The sequence below is a fragment of the Microcaecilia unicolor genome, chromosome 4 (assembly GCF_901765095.1).
Source record: "Microcaecilia unicolor chromosome 4, aMicUni1.1, whole genome shotgun sequence".
Taxonomy (NCBI): domain Eukaryota; kingdom Metazoa; phylum Chordata; class Amphibia; order Gymnophiona; family Siphonopidae; genus Microcaecilia; species Microcaecilia unicolor.
The window spans coordinates 276,592,894-276,610,386 of record NC_044034.1 but is presented as its reverse complement, the minus strand read 5'-3'; the positions used below and the strand labels follow the sequence as shown (position 1 = coordinate 276,610,386).

Sequence of the window (17,493 nt, the reverse complement as noted above, 5' to 3'; positions counted from 1 at the left end):
CAGTGAAAACCTACATCTTTGACAGTAGTAAGGTCACCACCTAGTCCTACTTGAAAACCTCTTAGAAGAGGCTTACAAGACAGGGACTGAATGGTATCAGTACGTTTCTTTATGAGGTCAACAACCTCCTCCACCTTGTCCACAAAAAGATTGTCTCCTCGGTAAAGTGCATCCACCAACCTCTCCTGAGCCACAGGTTCTAGATCAGAGACACCCAAGACAGAGTCTGGACACAATATCAAAAGAATCATAAGTGCCCCGGTGAAGTTCCATGGCCTACTGCTGAGGGAGAAAATCCACAAGACTAAGTGTACAGCATAGCAAAGATTTCAAGTAAAGGCTCGTATAGAGCTGGTAGGACTGGATGCGGGCAATAAGCAGCAAGGACTGATAAATCTTCCTCCCAAATGAGTCTAGTGTCTAAGCCTCTCTACCTGGGGGAGTCCTCAAGGTCGTAGCCCATTTGAGTACGGATTCAACAACCAGAGAGTGGTGAGGCAGTTGTGCCCTTTCAAATTCAGGAGCCTTCTGGATACAGTGCATCTTTGAAGATAGGGTGCAATGGTACTGTGACCCCTTTCTTAGGAGGTGACTTATAGTCTAGAACAGATAACATCTCTGTCCTGGTCTCCTCCTCCATCTCCAACTTAAATGAAATGGCTGAAGCCATCTCCTTGATAAAACTAGTGAAAGAGAGACCCTCAGGTGGAGATTTACGTCTCTCTTGAAGTAGGGAGTGATTAGAAGGAACCCCATAAGACTCTTCCTCCAAGAAGTAATGAGGGTCATCTTCTGAGTCCCATAAGTGGTCTCAGTCAGACTCCTCACCATACTCAGAATGTACTGAGTGAGTCTGTGCCTGCCCTGGCTCAGTGGAACCACACCCATGCCCCTAAAAGTGCTGAGGTACAGCCCTACCCTCATACTCTGGGGAAGCTTCCTCCCCTAACATCAAGAATGGTACTGCATGGGTCAATGTCGACATAGACACTTTTTGAGGTGCTAATACTGAGGATCTCTCCACAGGCATGGATGGATGGAGCCTCAGGAAGAATCTAGGGCTGATCCACAGTTGGTGCACGTACCCTTGATGCCTGAGAGGAGTGGCTCAGTATTGCTCATTGAAGGAAGGCATCGGCAAAGGTGGGGGAGCCGGACAAGGGCGGCCTGAGAAGGAGTCAGTGCCAAACCGGAAGTGGGAACTGGTTGCTTGCAGACTTGAGCACCGGCACCTCTACCAAAGAGGGGGAGCACTCCTCCTGGTGCTGGTGCTTCTTGGGTCCTGGCAATGCCGATGGGCCAGAGCTCCTGGCCACCGTACGTCAAAGAGGACCAATGTTTATGCTTCTTGGGCTTCCCCCAACAGTCAGCATCTCAGTCCTTTGGTGCCTACGGGGATGACTTCAAACCAATACACGCCCTTGGTGTCAGGTCCAATGCTGACTGGTCCTGGGGCCTACTTTCAGCACCCAGTGTTGAGAGAGGTGAAGACCTCCTCAATGCCGGTGCACTCCTAGTGATAGTCGAAGTCTGAGCAGCCATCAAGGTCAATGTTTCCGATGTTCATGTTGATGGATTGGCTTTTGAGGAGCCAAAAGGTCTCCCTGCTGGGCCTGCCATGCCATCTGAGGCTCATGGTCAGGTCCAAGGCACCTGATGCATCAAGAGTGTGGCTGCATCACTGAAATCACCCGATTACATTGGGCACACCTTTTGAAGTCACTGGAGGTCTTCTTAGACATCGAAAAAAGAATTGTGGCCAAAGTAAACTCCTCAATTGTGAACTGTAAAAAAGAGCAATGTTCAAATTAAGGTCATTGCTTTGGCCTAAGCAGGCCTAGTAGCTCGCAAAAAAGAAAGGAAACTTGAAGAGCTGAAAATACACCATAGACCCGTTATAACACAGCTCGATATAATGTGGGATTGGTTACAACACGGTCAGAGCTTGGACCCCAGATTTTTTCATGTGTTTCAGGTGTGATCTAATTAGTTCCAAACTAGTTCTTTGAATTGACGCAATACAGTACTGGCTAACATGAACATTTCTCAAAGAAGAAAAAGAAAAGCATGGTTAGTACAAGAAAAGCTACAAGCTTTAGATTTTTTAAAATCAGGAAAAACACGGAGGTGTGCAGACACATGGGCATCAGCAAGTCCACTCTGCGGGGGTGGATCAATGATGAAGCAAACTTAAGGCAAGCCACAAGTGATTTTGATGCTGATGAGGGTCTCCAACGAAAACAGCTAAAGCAAGCAAGCGACAGCCCCCTGAATAAAGCAGCATTCACTTGGTTTACCCAAGAATGAGAAAAGGAACACCTATCTCTAGAGAAATAATCAGGAGTCAAGCAGAAAAACTAAAAAAGGAACTGGACCACCAACACGGGCAGAGGAGAAGGAATTTAAAGCAAGTAAGTGTTGGTTTGGCCGATTTAAAAAGAGGCATGGCATCCGGAAAGTTTCAATTTCTGGTGAAGTTCGATTGGCTGACACTCAGGTGGCTGATAATTATTAACCAAATTTGAAAGCTATCATCAAAGAAGGAGGTTGTGTTCCAAAGCAAGTTTACAATTGCGACAAAACAGGACTTTCCTATCACATGCTTCCTGAGCAGACCTTAGGCAGTAATCTGAGGAACAAAAGGTGCAGGGTTTCAAATTGATGAAAGACAGAGTGACATTGCTGTTATGTGTCAATAAGACTGGCACACACAAAGTAAAACTGTGCATAGGGAAATCGAGGTGCCCCCTGTGTTTCCATCACAAAAAAATTTTTCTTACCATCACACTAAAAATGCATGGATGACTGCCAATACTTTTGCCGAGTGGTTTCAGAAACGTTTTATGCCATCCGTGCAGGCACATTTAAGGAAGAAAAACTTGGAACCTCTGCTATTGGACAACTGCTCCACTCATCCCTTGGAAGAAAAATATCAGCCATTATGGGAAATTAAGATAAGTTACTTGCCAAAAACACCACCTCCAAGATTCAACCTTTGGACCAAGGTGTCATTTCAACATTCAAGATGCATTATTGAAAAAATGTAATAAAACTGATCATTGATAAGGAAATAACCATCACTGAATGTTTGAATAAAAACTTACTCGTCAGTGTTTTCGATCTAGCAGGAAGGGCATGGGATGTAATAACTCCATCTACAATTGAAAAATGCTGGGAGGGAGGGTTACATGAAGCGTTTGTGCCTGAAACAGGGGAACCAGAAGGTGAGTTGATCTCCGAAAACAAGGCAGCAGCCCTATTTCAAGAATTGTTTGCACAGTGTAGTATTGAGGACACATGGAATGGATTCATATTGACAATGAGTACCTACATATGATTGTCTAAATGACAAGCCAATTGCAGTGAATGCTTTAAGTTGTCAAGCGCAAACTGAAAACCCAGCTCAGGACAGCAGTGATGAAGATCACTCTCCACCTCCACTACAAAACTTACATTTGCTTTAGCAGTCATGGATACTGTTCTTCAGTGGCTGCAATTGGAAAATGTGGATGTGATTCATGTTCTTCATTTAAAATTGACTATTGAAATTGCAAAACGGAAGAGACAAGAAGCAACAAAACAGTTGACTGGACTCATTTACTAAAGTAGGATGTTAATTTTAGCCTGTGTTTTCTGTGTTGTGACTAAATTCACTTTTAATGTGTGGATACAATAAAGTCCATTTGATTTATCAATGAAACGTGTAGCTCCTTACTGAACTGGGGTGTGGGTGACAGTGTGGGTAACATAGACCTGATATACTGCGAGCTCACAATACGGTGTAAAAATTTGGACCCTGTCTACTGCATTATATCAGGTCTATGGAGTACTAAAAAATTAAAAGGTAACAGTATAAAATAAAAATGAAGGATAGAAGAATTGCAAAAGGGACAAAAATACCCACACGGGAAAACATCGCAATAACATAAGTAAAAATGCGCCATGGAAAAATGAAGACTGAGGGACCTGCGGATCTGGGTGGGAAGGCACCAGCACACGTGTGGTGGGTTGCTGCTAGAAATATGTACAATCATCTTGCTAGTCAGCTTCCGTACCACACACCGTTGGATAATGTCACCCAAAAGTGAGAATACAGAAGGCCTGCTTGACCCTAGAGAAAGGATGTTATTCTATAATAAGGTGCATGGTAGGAGCCTATTCTAGAACACAATCTACTGTAGATGCTAAGGTTCCATTATAGAATACTAGCATAACCCAGTATCAGCTCGCCTAACATTCAGACACCCGCACTTACTAGCTTGTGAGTGCCTGAATGTGAAAGGGATGCACGTCATTTGCATTACTCTAAGTTATGCATGAAAATAGGAGCCCCACCCGTGTTCTGCCCATGCTCTTCCCCTTGCAATTATACGCTAGGTAAGTTAAGTGGTATTTGCAGAATAGTGCTTAGGCAGCATGCTGGCATAAATGTGGGTTAGTGCACACCTATGCACGCATATACTAGTATTCTAAACATTTACTTGCGCAACAGGCTTGTAAGTGTTTGCTCCCAGTTTATAGAGTTGCCTTTATAAACGCAAACTGATCACAAGACCCACACTGTATGCTTACGGAGTTGTTATTTTAAAACTGTATTACGTCTCTAGTATAATTCAGATGAAAACTTGAATAACTCCTCAGTATTCTGTGTATTTTGCACATATGTCACAAACATTATTTATTTATGAAGTAAACACTTGCTTGTTGTTTGTCTCTTTTGATATCCCAGGAACAGAGAACAGAGGGAAGTATGACTTCCATCTATCTGACTGGAATTGTTTACCAAAGAGTAGCATCTTTGCTATAGAAGAGGACCAGGAGTCAGAAATGGTACTTGCAGATTCCAAACAAAAGCATTCAGATGACATGGACAGCCCACTGTGTCAAAAAGACTACAGGCATTTGTATATAGAAAACACTGGACATGATCAACAATTTACCCAACCAGGTGATCTTGTAGAGATAGAAAACAGAAGGATAAACCAGCAGTCTTTACTGTCAATCTCAGGATTGGATACTGCTAATAAAGCACAGGACTCTCCAAGGAGTGCAAAGGTATCTTTCATTTTTGAAGATCCCAGCTTAGATATTATTAATCCACAGACATTAGGCTATGAAAGACTTTTGGATGATAGCCCAGAAATGCTAGATAAACACAGAGCTCTATATTTAAGCAACACCAATGACATTAAAGATTTAGAGCTGTCTTCAGATGCTGATAGCATTCAATTTGCTGCTAATGCTGTTTATGCAAATATAAATGAAGCTAAAATATTTGAAAATGCAGAAGGGATAGAAGAGCCTTTGCTGCATGATATTTGTTATGCAGAGAACATGGATGATGTTGAGGATGAAGATGAAGCCAGCTATGAAGAAGATATTGTGATGGGAGAAATGAACAGAACAGCTATTCTTAATATTTCCGGGTCCAGTGATGACATCATCGACTTGACTTCACTTCCGCCGCCTGAAGGAGATGATAAAGAAGATGACTTTTTGTTACATTCCTTAAACATGGCTATTGCTGCTCCTCCACCTGGTTTTAGAGATAGCTCAGATGAAGAGGACTCCCCAAATCAGTCTCCGAAGGATAAAGAAGATAAGAACCACACTAGTAATCTACTGAAGGATGATATTCCTGTGTCACTTATCGATGCAGTCTCTACAAATACTGAGAAGGCATGTGAGAAAGTGCTAGATGACGCAGTGGTTTCTACTCTTCAAGCACTAGAGGCCTTGGCTGCTTCTGAGGACCATCAAACAGATGACCGTTCAGGTTCTTTCACCATGGTTACATTTATTCATTGAAAACCATCACATTGCATTCCTACAAATCCTTCCATTCCATTGTTTATTTACCATTCATGAGCATCCTATTCCATACCATTTGCTGAAATCACCATTTTTTTAACGTTATGTGATACCTCTTCCTGCAACCAACTCCACAATAAAACTGGAGTTTCTAAACCTTTTTGATTGTTTAATAAACCCAGTGTTCATATATATGTTCAAGTGCCTCAGATAAATTCATTAATAAACTCTTATTTTTTATGGCATACAGGTGTAGCAATCTTGAGAGCATACAGCCCCGAGTCATCTTCAGATTCTGGCAATGAAACAAACTCTTCAGAAATGACTGAGAATTCTGAACAGGCCACCGGGCAGAAACAGTCAGAAAGTTCTGCACGTATATTCTTGACCACTGCTGAAGGCTATCAACCTTTAGTGGAAGAGCAGACAGAATTCCCAATTTCTAAGAGTCAAACTGGAGGACCACCTGTGAAATTCACAGAGCCTTTGACAAGTCGTCAAGCTGCAGAACTGCAATCCAAAGTTGTGCCTTCCAAGCAGATCCTTCATTCAGATAACATGGAAATGGAGCCAGAAACAATGGAGACAAAATCAGTCACTGACTACTTTAGCAAAATGCACATGGGATCGCTGTCATATTCTTGCAATAGTAAAAGGAAAAATAAACTCGCCAACAATGATTTGAAAACAACCTTCGATGTCAATGTTGCTGTGCGCAAGCAGGGACTTAAGAAAGCAGAGACAGAGGAAAACTCAAAATCTAAATTTGGTATGCCTTCTTTAAGAGACAGTCAATGCATAAGCACTTTTAACTTAGAAAGAACTGCCTTTCGCAAGGACAATCAAAGATGGTATGCTGCTAGTGATAGTGGAGCAATAGATAAATCAGACTCTGAATCTGGGAATGGGAAGACATTATTAAGGGTTTCTGGTTTTGGTAAAACAGAAGTTCACAATAAGGAAAACATGGATGCTGAAACTGATGATGGTGGTACTTTGAGACTTACCCAAAATGAAAACTTTTTATCTGACACAACTTGTGCATCTTCAGCCAAAGACTTAAAAGACTCAGAAGACGTTGAGCTATCTGCTAATGAGCATCCTTCCAAGCTTCCAGAAATTGAACAGAGCATGGGCAGATTTTGTGATTACCATCTGACCAAGCGCATGTCATCTTTGCAAAGTGAAGGCCACTTTTCTCTACAAAGCTCCCAGTGCTCTTCAGTGGATGCAGGATGCAGCACGGGCAGTAGCACATGTGCCACGCCAGTTGATTCACCTCTTTGTAGCTCTGATATTAAGCACACTCTCGCTGATTCATCAGTAAAAGGTATCTGCTATATTCCTGCTGATGAAAAAGTGGCCATGCATCCAAACCATGGGACAATGCATAAAGAGCTGCACCAGCAGACTGAATCTGCATGCCATAGGATCACAGTGCCTGTTATGCATGCAGCAATGAATGCTGAACCCTTGTTTGGCACTTTGAGGGATGGGTGTCATCGGATTCCCAAGATTAAAGAAACCACAGGTACAGCAATAGGGAATGATATTATAGACATATTATTGTAGCATCACAATTATTCAGCTGTGATATGATACTCATGTCTTTAAAGTCATACAAGTTATATGAAAGAAACGTCATTTTAAAGTAGTATGCCAGAGCACCCTGCTTGTGGTACTTGTGAGCTTACTAGTAGTACCTCTAATAAAGTACTAAAGGATCAGTGCTAGTTTATGTTGGAGTGATAGCAAGGATAACTTTCAAAGTAATTTACCTGGATAATGGTGACCTTCCTGGGTAAAATGGTTTGGGTGAAAATGTCCCTCTGTTCAGCTAAAAGTACATGGTGGTTTCCATGGTGTGCATAGTTTTTTTTTTGTTGCTGGTTTTTTTTTTTATATTTAACAAGGTCTTTATTGAATATGCTGGCTTGGATCTTCCAGGTTGGCCAAGACTGGGGATAATGTAAAGGCAGAATTCACAGCTCTGGGGAGGAGGGAATCATATATCACTGTACAACAATGACACTTAGGAGGTAATTCTATAAGGAACCATTTTAGATGGCAAGAAAATGCATTAATGCTAGTATTCATGTATGCGAACAAGTAAGCATGTCATAGAGCAGTTTCTGGCTACGCAGTGTGCCCCTACATGTGGTGGTACATACTTTGCAGGTAGATATTCATAGGGGTGGAGTTTGGACAGAGCATGTGTGTGTGGCCCATAATTATATGCATAGGTTATACAATCTTTTGCAGTTTAGATGCAATCATTTACAACAGATCTGTGGTGTTTTCAGCCACTTCAACTAGGCATTTTCCTAGTGCCTAAATCTAGGCATCTGTGATAGTGTGATTGAGGGTGTGGCTTGGATCGGGTACAGACTCAGTCATACAGGGTTGCAACAGAAAGGAAAAGACTTCATTGTTTGACTCAACATGCATCCCCCTATTACCTCACAGGCTTTAGTCCAGCACCAGTACAGTACCTTTATTTCACTCTTCATATAATCTCTATCAGCACACTCTCTTTAGGTCTGGCTCCCAGCCTAGCCCAACATAGTGTCTATTCACTCTTTCCTGGGTTCCTCTGGACATACATCAAAAGCAAGTACTTTCTGACTGTAATTCAAGGTGTCACCTACCTGCCAGACTTCCCACACCAACTCTGAAGCCTTAAGCTTGAAACACACCACTTCCCTGATCCTCGGCTTAGGTACTGTACATTCACCTTAGAATACCATTTCTGGCACTGGTATCTCTCCCAAATCTTCCTTGGTGAAGACCAAAGCAAAGAATTCATTTAATCTCTCCGCTATGGCTTTGTCTTCTCTGAGTCCCCTTTCACCCCTCAGTCATTTAGTGGTCCAACCAATTCTTGCTGCCTTCTTGCTTTTAATATACCTAAAAAAAATGTACTATATGTTTTTACCTCCAACACAATCTTTTTTTCAAAGTCCCTCTTTGCCTTCCTTATCAGTGCTTTTTTGACTTGAATCACCAACTACAACAGGCGTCCTAACCGTTCCTTCCTGGGCAGTAGCTCCTGGAGACACATCCTCGGTGTAAGAGGATATTGCATCCCCTGGTGTGGTGGTCCTGGCTACAGGATTACTTCCAGCTGCACCAGGGTGATGCTCTCCTTTTAGAAGACCTCCCTCCTCCAAGGTAGTACAGGGGCTGCCAGATTGGAGGTCGGACTTCTCTACAACATCCCTATAGGCCTCCTCGGCTCCTCCAAGTCTGCTACTCTAACCTCAAGAGAACAGCCTCACTTTCTAAGAACTAGAAGCTCTTTGCATTGAGCACACACATATGACCTCTCACCAACTGAGTGATAATTATACATGCGACACTCAATGCAAAGACTAGGTAGCACCCCTCTCACTGCTGGACTACTGTCTGCATCTTAGTATTATAGAGTTGTTTAATTAAAACTTCTTAAGGTACTAGGGATATCAGATGAATATAAAGAGCCTTAAGATTGGTGTAATTTGTAATTTATTTAGTGTTTGCTTCTCAGAAACTAATTAAATGTAATTAAAACTCTAATGAAAACACCCCTCTAGTTGTCATAATTAGAATAATTGACTATAAATAAAGATTTTTGAGCTACGGGTGGGTGGGATTTGTGGAGGGAGGGCGAGAATGAGGACTGAACTAGGCCCTACTGTGCCTTCTAGAGACTGTTAGTGCTGTGGCAGAAAATTCAAGTTTTAAAACAATGGGGAAAAGGGTATAGAGACTAGCTAATAAAGTTTGCTGCTTCTTTTTTTTTTATTTAGTGTTTATCAATATCCTACAATTCCTCTTTTAAACCCAATCTTTAAGTTACCAATCACAGAATAAAATAAGTCACTTACACACAGTAATGCCCTCTTCTCTCAGAACTTCCCAGAAAAGTTAAGTGGGACTTTTCCTCTCTATATAGCTTGGATTCTAAGGAGACTGTTTCAAACAAACTCTTTAAAGCTAGCCCAGTAACCAGATTGCCCTTAGTAACCTTTGCAAATATTCTACTTCCGCACACCTTAGTTAACACCTAATTCAGGTCAGTAGCAGTGCTACCTTTCCAGCAGGCAAGAACAGAAAATAACTTTCTTTTAGGACAGTTTAAGCCTTGCTACTATCCTCCAACATTCTGAAGCCGAGAAACCTCGTGTGGTTGGTCACTTCTGCTTGTGACGAACCCGGAAGTACATGATGTCAATTCAGGAGATGGATACAGAGAGCAGGAATGACTCAGCCATGCAGTCAGCTTCAGAATGTTGGAGGTGCGTTTTATTATATATGATGTGTATAATTCATATTACGAGATGCACTATCATTTTCCAATCCCCTCACCGTGGAAAACCTAATGGGAGGTCTACATCTCTCGTTGGGGCTGCTGTGAGGGAATCGGAAGGGAAAAAAAAACGTCCAAGTTCTCGTCAGGGACGTCCTTCTAAAGTGCCTAACATGGACGTCCTACACTCAAAACCAAAAAAGGACATCCCTGACGAACACTTGGACATTTTTCCCCCCAGATTTGTTTTGTGATGGATGTCCTCAGTGCCCGAAATGTCCACCACCAGAGAGAATCGGGACGTGCGAGGACGTTCAAATAAAAAAAAACTATTTGGACGTCCCTTTCAATCATGCCCCTCCTCCAGGTCTCTCTCAGCCAATTACAGTGCGTTTAGCTGTCACTGGTGTCAGCTAAACGCGCTGTGATTGGCTGAGAGAGACCTGGAGGAGGGGCATAACCGAAAGGGACGTCCAAATAGTTTTTTTGATTTGGACGGTCTCGCACGTCCTGATGCCGGCGGTGGTCATTTAGGGCACCTCCCACCCCTGTGAGAGCTTCTGGTGTTGCTGACATTCTCCTCCCCCTGAAAAAAAAGAGCTGCTGGTGTTGCTGGGATCCCCCTGAAAGCAGGTATCACTGCTGGGACCAGAATGAGGCTGTACCGGCAGCTGCAGCTTGTGCTCCGGCCCGCGGCTCTGACAAGTGCTCGTCAGGGACGTCCTTTTTGGACGTCTTTGGCATGCGCAGAGCAGCCAGGATAACACTTGGCTGCTCTGCGCATGCTCAGCTAGCCGACTGGCTAGGAAAGAAATCCCATGCGAATGAGTTAGCAGCGACCAGCTCATTTGCATGCGATTTCCTTGATGCATGCCTGTTTCTTACCGATTCGCTAAGGAATCGGTAAGGGAAGGGCTTTAATGTTTTGGTTAGTGCATCTACCCCTCAGTCCCTAATGTGGCATTGATGAGTAATGTGCCCTGCAGTTAATGCAGAAGTGTGTTAACTGCTAATGCAGCAGATAAGGCAGTTCAGTTAGCTATATCCTTCAGAGTTGTAGTTAACTGCATTCCACATTATCAGCATGCCAGTAACACACCATAGCCTTCAAGACTCTGCATTAACTGAACTGCCTTCTCTAAAGAATACCTCTAACAGTTAACACACCTTAACTGTGGCTATTAACATACATTACTTGCAAAACTTTTGTTTAAGGTAGGAAATAGGCCACTAAATATATTGTAAAACTAAAAATGATTACTACAGTCTAATTTTATATATTGGCAATAAACCTTGTCAATTCTGTTCCTTCTATGTATATACAAATTATATAAGGGGTTCTTCTACTAACCCACACTAAGGGGTGAATTCTATATATGGCACCAAAAAAAGCGCTATTCTATAAGCTGCACTTAAAGTTAGGCACAGTTTATAGAATAGCGCTTACGCCCAGGGATCATGCCTAACTTTAGGTGTGACCATTTGCAGCAACTGGAACATGGTGCAAATATACGCACCTTAATTAGGCACGTATCACTGTTATTCTAGAACAATGTGCGTAAATGCTAGGAATGCTCCGTTCCACCCAAGACCCTCCCATTTCTGCACCCCCTTTTTCAGATCGATGTAAAAATTTAGGCATGGATCCCATGACTAAGTTTATGCACATAAAGTTTAATTCAATCTAATTAGTGCCAATAACTGCTTATTAAAAAGTCAATTATTGGCACTAATTAGCTCATTATTCAATTACATTACAAATGCAAATTAGGCGTACACCCAAATTTGCATGCACAATTTTTGGCAACTTTTATAGAATTAGGGGGTACGCACTAGCACGTGCTTATTGTGGGGGGAAAAAAAGACTTACCACAAAACATGTTAAAGCATTTTGTAGTAGTTTGCCCATCAGTACGTACTAATCATGTGCTATTTTTTTTCATGGGAGGGACTGTCTTGGGCAGGGAATAGGCTTGGAAGTGTTATCCAGCTAGTGTGTTCGCATTAGCATGTGCTAACCGGAAAATGCTGACTTTCCACAGGAGCACCTAGTGCCTCCAGAATAGGAGGTGGTAAGTGTTCCCATGTTAATATTTGTGTAGGAAAAATTAGTACAGGATCTGCAAAAAGAAAAAAAAAGCCTACTTTAGGGATACAGTAGAAATGGACTCAGCGCACAGTAAAGTTCCACATTAAAACATACTAAGCCTATTTCTTAGTGCATCTTAGTAAAAGGCCCCTAAGACTGTGAGAACAATGACAGTTCTTTATCGTGCATTTCATAGAGTGGTACTCAAGAAAGGAAAAACACTGATTTCCAGCTCTTCTCATAAAATACGGTCAGGGAAATGCTTAACGTTTTTCTTTTCTGTTTCTCTGCTACCCCTAGTGTAGCTTTCACAGAGCCTGTGAAGGGAAGACAAGGAGGCATGCCTTCAGCTTTTTCCAAAAACCCTAAAGCTGACCCCACCACATCATCTTTCATCTGCTCAAATTCAATGGTGCCAATTCTGAACCAAGACTTTTATTACCTTCCCCAAATGAAGCAGGCATGCACGGCGAAGGCGAGTTTACATCCGTATGAGCCGATGGGGGGGAGCCTAAAAATGCCACACAGCAGGAAGATACTGAGACGCAGCAATAGCAGTGTTACAGCAGGATGCTCGCTTATTGAGACTCTCACAGAGGAGAAGAGAACTGTAAGACGTCTGAAATACTTGGATTCGATTGAAGGGGATGTGTCCAGATATGAAAAGAGAGTTGAACTCCCATTAGGTAAAAAAATCTCCAAAAGTTATTCTCAAGGTTCAGTTAACTTGAGCTGTGAAGGCAAAACCAACAAAAAGTCTTCAGCCATCTCTATGCAGAAAACCTCCAAACCATATAAAACATTACCCTTGCTAAAACTGGATGCCAGCAACTGGAGGTGCCGTGGTCCCTTTAGCTATTGTTTCCTGAATAAAAGACATAATGGAGATGAAGATGACGAAGATGATGAGGGCGAGGAAGGCAATGGAAGAAAGCAAGTGTCATGCCTGTATCAACCACAAATGCCACCAGAGTCGCTCAGACCATTCCCTCTGTCCTTACTCACCGGAAGTGAGAGTGAGGAAACCAGTTCCCTCATAGCTAGCACAAAAATAGCCCAAGAAAACTGTGCAGCTGAAGAGCAAGCTAGGCATATCAACATCAGCATCGATGACATGGCCTTTGATGTTAGAATCGCTAGAATAAGTGTATTAAAGGAAAATGTGTATGCAATGCCTGATGGATTTCGTGCAGCTGAAAGGGATGCTCGTGAGCTATTTTGCCTCGTGCAACCGAGTCTGGAGAAGAGTGATGATGTGTGCCCGGAAATGTATGATTTTCAACTTTCTCAATACAAACAACTGTTATCCGTAGAATCGAGGGAACTAGGAAGTGCCTGCAGGAAAATGGCTGTGGCCGACAAAAGCCCCGAGGAGATGCTCCAAGCTATAACTTCGAGCTTCCGAGTCCTCTGTTGTTTAACAGAAGCCTGCATGCGTTTAGTTAAAGTAATGACCTCTCACACGCAGCAGCGGGAAATTGTGGCGAAGATAGATGAGGTTGTCATGAACTACATTTGTTTGCTGAACGCAGCAGAAGCAGCATCAGGCAAGGTCTCCAGTGATCCCAATGCAAAGCTCTTGGCTCGCCATTCAAACGCCATGGCTGCTATTGTAAGCACACTAACCCGTTCTCTTAAAATGCTTCTGAACAAGTGAACTAAGACAGGCACTTCATGGTCTACTTTTGCAAAGCCATACATAAAAATATATGTGTATGAACTAAAGGAACAAATTATTCTCTTGCTGTATATTTTGCTATTTTATATAAAAAATAGATGAGAAATAAAAGTTATATTATTGTACATTGGTAAATATGCTGACCAGCTGTATCCTTCTGCATATATAAAAGCATACAAGAAGATGAATTGTGGCTATTTTCATATAGTCTAGTCTGCAGGTATATATAATAACTTTTAAATACTGCAGGGTCAGAAAGATATAAAGATCCTTTCTCTTCCTTCCACTTCATTTGTTTAGATATAAGAAAAGGAATCAGGATGTATATAAACACAATATTTAATATTTTAAAATATAATTTTTAAGCATTGGAAATAAACTACATTTAAAACCTGAGAGTCTCTTATGGTTTACTGATATTATATAAATACATAAATTGACTTTTGATCATATTGTGATTTTTGTGACTTATAAAATTGCCTCCTACCTGCTCAGCAGCCCTCCTAAAAATGTTGGGAATACCCGCAACAGTCACTGCATAGGTTTAGCAGTTAGCACACCATAATTTTTGCCATTTTCCACATAGTACCTACAAAACCTTACCACACTTTAGAAAATAGAGGTCATAATGGCCCAGATTCTATATGGCACCCAAAATATCTGCATGGAAAACAATTCTGGCTAAGCGCAGGAGCTGCAGCAGTACAGAAAATTGTTGCTTGTGCTGCACATTGTGAGGGAAGGCTATATATTCAGAGGTGTGAGTGAGAAGAAGAACCCTGAGAAACTGTGTGAAGCACTGAGGAGGCAGACTGGCTGAGGCCTGCTATGGAAGCCAGTAGAAACTGGAAACTGCCAATGGTGAATAAGGCTAGGCTGTGGTAACCTTTAGGAGGACCAGCATGGGTTGTCCCCTGTGTGTACTGGAGCAGAGGACAGGCCTTAACTCTGATGGTGGATGGCAGCCTTATCAAAGTGGAACCTGGTGAGGTACTGGTTCTCTGTGAGGTCTAAGAACTGGGTCCTGGGCCTATATGTCCTGTGATGGAGGTATCCCTTGTGGCCGTCCTCTCTTCCCTATGTGCTTCATGCAGTATGGCCTGCACAGACTTTTCATTGAAGTCACTCATGGCTCCTAGCCCTCTCCACTAGCACCCTGAAGAACTTACTACCTGCACCATGAAAAACCCATTAGCACTCTAACAGCCCACACACACACATACATTTAGCCACAGACACACACACACAGAGCTGTGGACTATCAGATAGCACATCAACGGTATTTGTGCATGTTAACTCAGAGAAACACATTCTGGGGCAGGAAAAGCACACAGATGGACATGATGGGAGTACAGTTGGGAGGAGAGAATTGAGGAGTGATGTGTACAGAGGGTTTGCACGAGAGTGGTAGACAGGTAAATATGAAAGGAATAAAACACTGCAAGGGAATAAAGGGTAACCAAAGGCACACCAACATGAACAGGGAAGACAGGCCAATAATTCATAATCAGATCTCCAGTCATCACCAAAACAAGCAGGCCCAGAAGATGTGAAGTTGGCAGTTGTACATGATCCATAGGAGGAGATTCTATATATGGCACCTAAAAAAAATTGATGCAGAAATCAGTGCTGACTAAGCATATTCTATAATCAGTGCCTAGATTTAGGTGCCAATTACAGAATACACTTAGTTGGTATTTCAGCACCTAAATCTATGCACATACATTTACACTAACGAAAATGTGGTGCAAATCCCAATTCATAGATTTAGGCACACAGGGCCATATTCTATAATTAGACGTATAAATTTCAGAACTCCCACAAAACACCCATTTCCCCGCCTATAACCATGCTCCTTTTTGCCTGCAAGTGTTAGAAGTTCGGCGCACATTGTTACAGAATACGCATGGTGACTTGTGTGCCTAAATTCTAATCAGTGCCAATTACTGCTCATTATTGCTTGTTAAGTGCTGTTCTCAGCACTCATTAGCTTGTTAAGTTATGTGCATTGTTATAGAATCCATGCCAATTTCAGTACGAATCTCTAGGCGCGCTATATAGAATCTGGGGGATAGTTTTCACATGCCAAAGAAAAGTCCTTCCTTATCTCTTCTAAAAACAAGGGGGAGGGCATTATTGTAATTTTGAAAGTGCCACTGTGCACTTAGGGGGGAATTCTTTAAATGGCGCATAAAAAATCGGCGCAAAAAAGTGGATAGCAATCAAACACATAAATGGCAAGTGATCGACTCACTTGCAAATGCGCAGTAGAGTCGGAACGCTGAGAGTGTAGAAGTCCAAGCCCCGCCTCCACCAGCAGTACAGCCCAATAGGGAGGAGGGCTTGGACATGGGCGTGGAAATCGGAGGAGGAGGGAGCAGGGAGGGAAGGAGGGGCGGAACTGAGGGAAACAGACGCTGGGGGGAGGGCAGGGGAGAGAGCAGGGTTGGTGGACGGGGGGGGGGGGAGGCCATAGGAAAACAAAAAATTAGCCCGTTGTTACGGGCTTAACGGCTAGTATTCTATAAACTGTGACTAAAGTTTGGTGTGGTTTATAAAATAGCATGTAAGTCCAGGGATCGCACCTACACATAGGCATAGCCATTTGCACCAAAGATAATGTGGTGCAGAGCCCCCCTTATTCTATAATTACAAGTAACTAAATGTCACACCCCTGATCCGCCCATGGCCCTCCCATTTCTGTGCCCCCTTTTCTGACTCACATGTAAAATTTAGGCATGAATCCTGCGCCTAAATTTATACACATGCATGTTAATTGAATCTAATTAGTGCCAATTATTGCTTATTTTCCTGTTTCATTGTCTTTGAGTTTCACCTCACCAGATGGACAGTTATCTCTAGGTTATATTCCATCCGGCTCCTCCACATAGCATAGTTTATGCCAGTGAGTTTGTTGATGACTGTAGCATTTAGGGAAAGACGTTTTGGTAGCCTGGCTGTTCAATACCTGGTTAGACCATGAGGTGGTAGTCAAGTACTTTGTTTTAGTTTGATACACATTTAACTGTATGATTATCTTTTCTTTTTTTTTTAATGTCAACATTTTTATTGAACACTTTTACAAGAGTAAATAAGGTTAAACCACAACAGTGAAAAACAAACATGGGTTGAACAGAAAAATAAATACATACATTTCTGAAATCTCAATCAAACCATTTGTGGTTTTATTAACGTTCTAAGAAATTGTCTACAGGGTGCCATAATTTTAGAAAGACTGTTAAACTTACAGTCTTCTTAGCAATAACCCTCTCAGACATCTAGGACAGACATACTAAATTCCACTAATAATTAAAATGAATATTATCACAAAATTTTCAATTGAAGAGAAAAATATTAAGGATTTAAACCATGAAAAAGTCAACAAATTTCTTTTGTTGATCTGTAATACGGTAAATTTGGTAATATGGTAAATTTGCCCTCCAAATAACAATGGTCACAGGCCGACTTTACTGACAGGGAAACTTGCAAGGATGTGGGAGGACAGCGGCGTACCTACCTCATATGGCTACAGTCGGCTCTGCCGGTTCCCTGCTCCATCTGATGTAACTTCCTGTTCTAGGGCAGGGAATCGGCGGAGCTGACAGCCGCACAACTGCTCCCTACAAC

The 17,493-nt window shown here is 42.2% G+C and overlaps 1 protein-coding gene across 3 annotated transcripts in view; it reads left to right on the top strand.

The window, feature by feature from the left end:
* Positions 1 to 14,244, top strand: part of FRMPD4 (FERM and PDZ domain containing 4) — a 474,706-nt gene extending 460,462 nt beyond the window's left edge. For 2 of the 3 annotated variants that reach the window (XM_030201595.1, XM_030201596.1), the window contains 3 exons: positions 4,730 to 5,776; positions 6,062 to 7,342; positions 12,494 to 14,244. In XM_030201595.1, coding sequence (XP_030057455.1) covers positions 4,730 to 5,776; positions 6,062 to 7,342; positions 12,494 to 13,845 — 3,680 coding nt within the window. In that variant the 3' untranslated portion in view covers positions 13,846 to 14,244. Of the gene's footprint in view, positions 1 to 4,729; positions 5,777 to 6,061; positions 7,343 to 12,488 lie in introns of all 3 variants that reach the window. The other variant, XM_030201597.1, reaches the window with a different exon arrangement.
* The last annotated feature ends 3,249 nt before the right edge of the window (positions 14,245 to 17,493 follow it).